Source organism: Penaeus monodon, chromosome 7, assembly GCF_015228065.2.
Source record: "Penaeus monodon isolate SGIC_2016 chromosome 7, NSTDA_Pmon_1, whole genome shotgun sequence".
NCBI lineage: Eukaryota > Metazoa > Arthropoda > Malacostraca > Decapoda > Penaeidae > Penaeus > Penaeus monodon.
This window is the reverse complement of record NC_051392.1, coordinates 11342836-11347835: the sequence shown is the minus strand read 5'-3', so window position 1 is coordinate 11347835 and position 5000 is coordinate 11342836. Positions and strand designations below refer to the sequence as shown.

Sequence of the window (5000 nt, the reverse complement as noted above, 5' to 3'; positions counted from 1 at the left end):
CTGTGGTAAGTTTATCGTTGGTAATTAGTATTTCAGTTTTATATGTACATGTGCTTAGGAGAGAAAGCGGCTGTTTTACCAAAACCTGCAGTTCAATTAGCTTTAGCCAATAACAAGTGACTATCACTACAGTGCCAACGCAATGGCAAAAACGAGAACAGAATAGGAGTGTGACTGAATAAAATGTTTTATATCGATTGACCCTGTGAGAATACCAATGAAATGACATACTGCAGATTGACAGAGTAGAAAAGAAAAAGCTTATAAAACAAAACAGAAAATATAGCTATGATGATTATGATGATAATAATAGTAATATTATTATTAATAATAGTAAAGATGATGATAGCAATAATAATAACATTAATAATAATTAATAATGATAATAATAATTATAATAACAGTAATAATAATAATACCGGTAGCAGTGGTAGTAGTAGTAATAACAATAAGAATAAAAAGAATACTGATAATATGATGGTGATAACAATAACAATAACAACAAAAACAATAAAATAATAATAATAATAATAATAATAATAATAATAATAATAATAACAATTGCAATAATAATAATGATGTCAAGAAAATAATGTCAGCAATAATAATACTAATAATAAGGATAATGAAAATGGTAATGTTCTTTGTAATACCAGTAGTAATACCAATAACAGCAATAATAATAATAATAATAATAATAATAATAATAATAATAATAATAATAATAATAATAACAATAACAACAACAGTAATAACAAAAACAATAGTAATAATAATAATAATAATAATAATAATAATAATAATAATAATAGCAATAGTAATTACATAAGAACAAAAAATAAAAATAGTTACAGCAACAACAATAACAATAAAAAAAAAATAATAATAATAACAGTAGTTACGGACAACAAGACACTGACCTCCATTGACCAGCTCGCCGTCCTGCAGTTGTATCGCCACGCCAAACCCCCCAAGCTTGACCGGGGCGCTGTTCTCCTTGCACGCCAGGAGGACGCAGTGAGGCTTGATGTCCCGGTGGATGATGTCGTTCTCGTGGCAGTACAACAGGGCCTCCAGGATCTGGCGCATGTAATGGCTGCGGGGCAAGGAGAATGCCTTCAGTGGGGCGGATGAAGAAGGAGGAGGGAAGGGAGGCGGAAATGCTAAAGGGGAGGAGGGAAGGGAGGCGGAAATGCTCAGAGTTAAAAGGGGAGGAGGGAAGGGAGGTGGAACTGCTCAGAGTTAAAAGGGGAGGAGGAAGGGAGATGGAGAGGGAATAAGAGTAACGGGGAGGGGGGGGGGGGGCAAGATGAAAGAGAGATGGAACAGGTAAAGGGGGATAAAATAAGGTAAAGAGAAAGGTAGATGTAATTATAATGTGATAAACGGGATAAGGAAGCAAAAAAAAGTGCAAGCAAAGATGAAGAAAGGAAGAGATAATAAATGAACAAAAGGAGAAAAAAATGTAAACAGAATGCGTAACTGCAGTAAGACAGTGTAAAAGAGAGAAAAGAGAAAGCGAGAGAGAAACTGGAAGTGAAGAATTCAAGGAAAGCAGAGGAAGAAGGAAGGAAAGAAATAGTGAGTAAAAATACCTGCATCCATAACAAGTTTTCATCAACATTGGAGTGCTGTACACAAATATGCAAGAGCAATCCAAAATGATAAAAAAGGTGAAATCTTAAAATATGAAGTAGTACTACTGACTTCACAAATGTCATAAATGTACACAGGTTATAGTATAAAAAGGAAAATGAAATGAACAAATTGGAATTCTAGGGGTTATATCCATCCATCTATCTATCAATCTACACACACACACACACACACACACACACACACACACACACACACACACACACACACACACAACACACACACAAACACACACACACACACACACACACACACACACACACACACACACAAGCACACGCACACGCACACACGCGCGCGCGCAAATGCAATTGTTCTTGTACGTGTGCATGTGCGTAGGCGTGTGCAGGACGCGAAAAAGCCTTCGAGAACTGCAGCCGGAAGGACGAGCGCCTGCAAACGAGGTTAGGCAAATTCGGGGCGAAAGACCGGGCGCAAAGAAGTGGGCGAGTCGGCCGCGTTCTCGTGCGTTTGTTAGTAAACAATGAATACGTACATCGACACCTAGGCGTCTCCCTTTCCATCGCAGTATACAGGACAAGAAAGCATAATGTAAAAAATATAAATATTATTGGTTTCGCTTTACAACGAACTCTTACTCGACCAACGGAAGCTTACTTCATCATCTTCGTAAATAGCGAAAATGAATATACAATAAATATACAAAAAAGTGAAAGGCCACTTTTCTTAATTAATATCAGAGAGATACCCTGCAAACTGCACTGTAGACATAATTTTAAAAATCTAGGTACCTCATCCACTGACAATGACGCTCACGACTATCCGAATATGAGAGCGTTTGACTGACACGCTGTAATTGGAAGAGGAAGAGGCAGGAGGAGGGAAAAGAGCCAGAACTAATTGAAGAAACGAAGGCAAAAGGAGGAATTAGCGACTGGACCTTCTGTGGATTCTGTTGCTGCTCTGGGACGCAAGCAAGCTGTCAGACGTCGTAAGATGAGTTAGACCGCCTGGCAAAAGACAAGAAAGAATGAATAAAGAAAAATAACTAAAATCCATAAAGCACGAAACGAAAGGAGAAGAGAGAGCGCCATGACAGCACATATCACGAGCGATGACAGGATTAATAATCGTCGGCTGTTCAGTTGGCGAAAACCGCTTTTGCATCATTAGGGCTGCAGTTGCATGCGTCCGAATGGAGTGACGCATCCCCAATCCGTTCCTCTGTCTGCTTCCTGTCTTTTCGGCTAGTTGAGAATGTACAGCAGAAATAAGGTAATTCAAATTTCTTTTCTTGTATCTAGCAATATCTCTCTCTCCCCCTCCCCCCTCTCTATCCCTCCCTTCGTCTCTCTCTCTCTCTCTCCCTTCGTTTCTTTCTCTCTCTCCCTCTCTCTCTCCATCCCCCTCTCCCCCTCCCGCCCCATCTCCCCCCCTCTCTCTCTCTCCCTCTTCCCCTCTCTCTCTCTCTCTCCCTCTCTCTCTCTCTCTCTCTCTCTCTCTCTCCCTCTCTCTCCCTCCTCTCCCTCCCTCCCCCTCCCTCCCTCTCTTTCTTCCCTCCCCTCTCTCTCTCTCTCCCTCCCCCTCTCTCTCTCTCTTCCCTCCCCCCTCCCTCTCTCCCTCCTTCCCCCCCTCCTTTTCCTCCCCCTTTCTTCTCTCTCTCCCTCCCCCCCCCCCTTTCCCCCCCTTTTTTCTCTCCTCCCTCTCTCTCTCTCTCTCTCTCTCCCTCCCCCTCTCCCTCCCCCCTCCCCCCTTCCCTCCCCCTCCATCCCCCCCTTTCTCCTCTCTCCATCCCCCCCTTTTTTCTCTCTCGTCCCCCTCCCCCCTTTTTCTCTCTCTCCTCTCCCCCTTTTTCTCTTCCTTTTCTCTCCATCCCTCCTCCTCTCTCCCTCCATCCCTCTCCTCTCTCCCTCTCCTCCCTCTCTCTCTTTTCTCTCCTCCCCCTCCTCTCTCTCTCTTCACTTCTCTCTTCTCTTCTCTCCTCTCTCCTTTTTCTCTCCTTTTCTCTCTTCCCCCTCTCGCTCTCCCCCCCCCCCCCCCCTTCCCCTTTTCCCTTTTCCCCTCATCCCCCCTTTTTCTCTCCCCTTTTCCCCCCCTCTTTTCTCTCTCTCTCTCCCCCCTTCTTTTCCCCCTCCTCTCCCCCTCTCCTCCCTTTTCCTTTCCCTCCCCCCCTCTCTCTTCTCCCCCCCCCTCCTCCCTTTTTTCCTCTCCCCCCCCTCTCCCCTCCCTCCCTCCCCCCTCCCTCTCTCCCCCTCTCCCTTTCCCCCCTCTCCTCTCCTTCTCTCTCTCTCTCTCCCTTTTTTCTTTTTTCCCCCCCCCCTTTTTTCCCCCTCTCTCTCTCTCCTCTGTCTCTTCTCTCCTCTCCTTCCCTTTTTCCCCCCCTCCCCTCCTCCTTTTTCCCCACCCCCCCTCCTTTTTCTCTCCTCCCTCTCTTTTCCCCTCTCTCCCTTTCCCCCCTTCTCTTTCCCCTCTCCCCCCCTCCTTTTTCCTCCATCCCCCCCCCTCCCCCCTCTCTCCTTTTCCCCCCCCCTCTTCCCCTTTTCCCCCCCTTTTTTCTCTCTCCCTCCCTCCCCTTTTTCCCTTCCCCCCCTCTCTCTTCTCTCTCTTCCCCTCCCCTTTTTTCTCTCTCCCCCTCTCTTTTCCCCCTCCTTTTTTTTCCCCTCTCTCCCATCCCTCTCTCCCTCTCCCCCCCCCCTCTCCTCCTCCCTCCTTTTCTCTCCCCCCCCTTTTTTCCCCCCCCTCTCCCCCCCTTTTTTCTCTCTCCTCTTCCCCCCTCTCCCCCCCATCCCCCCCCTCTCTCTCTTCCCCCCCCTTTTTTTTCCTTTCCCTCCTTTTCTCTTCTCTTCTCTCCCCCCCCCTCCCCTCCCCCCCCTCCTCTCTCCTCTCCCTCCCCCTCCTCTCCCCCTCTCCCTTTTTTCCCCTCCCCTCTCCTCTCTCTCTCTTTCCCCCCCCCCCCTTTTCTCTCTCCTCCCTCTCTTTCCCCCTCCTCCCTCCTTCTTTTTTCCCCTTTTTCCCCTCCCCTCTTTCTCCTCCCCCCCCCCCTTTTTTTCCTCCCCCCTCTCTCTCCCCCCCCCCCTCTCTCCTCCTCCCCCTTTTTCCCTTTTTCCCCCCCCCCTCCCCCTCCCTCTCTCTCCCCCTTTTTCCCCCTCTCCTCTTTCTCTCTCCTCCCCTCTTCTCTCTCCTCCCCCCCCCTTTTTTTTTTCTCTCCTCCCTCTCTTCCTCCTTTTCCCCTCCCCCCCTCTCTCTCCTTTTCCCCTTTTTCCCCTCCCCTCTTCTTTCTCCTCCCTTTTCCTCCCCCCCCCTTTTCCCTCTCTCTCCCCCCCCCCCCTTCTCTCTCTCTCCCTTCCCCCTCCTTCCCCTTTTCCCTCCCCCCCTCTCTCCTC

General features: G+C 47.3%; 1 protein-coding gene across 1 annotated transcript in view; it reads right to left on the bottom strand.

Moving 5' to 3' along the window:
- Nucleotides 1–5000, bottom strand: part of LOC119575533 (peripheral plasma membrane protein CASK-like) — a 36101-nt gene that overhangs the window by 26966 nt on the left and 4135 nt on the right. The window contains exon 2 of the mRNA XM_037923184.1: nucleotides 921–1096. Coding sequence (XP_037779112.1) covers nucleotides 921–1096 — 176 coding nt within the window. The remainder of the gene's footprint in view (nucleotides 1–920; nucleotides 1097–5000) is intronic.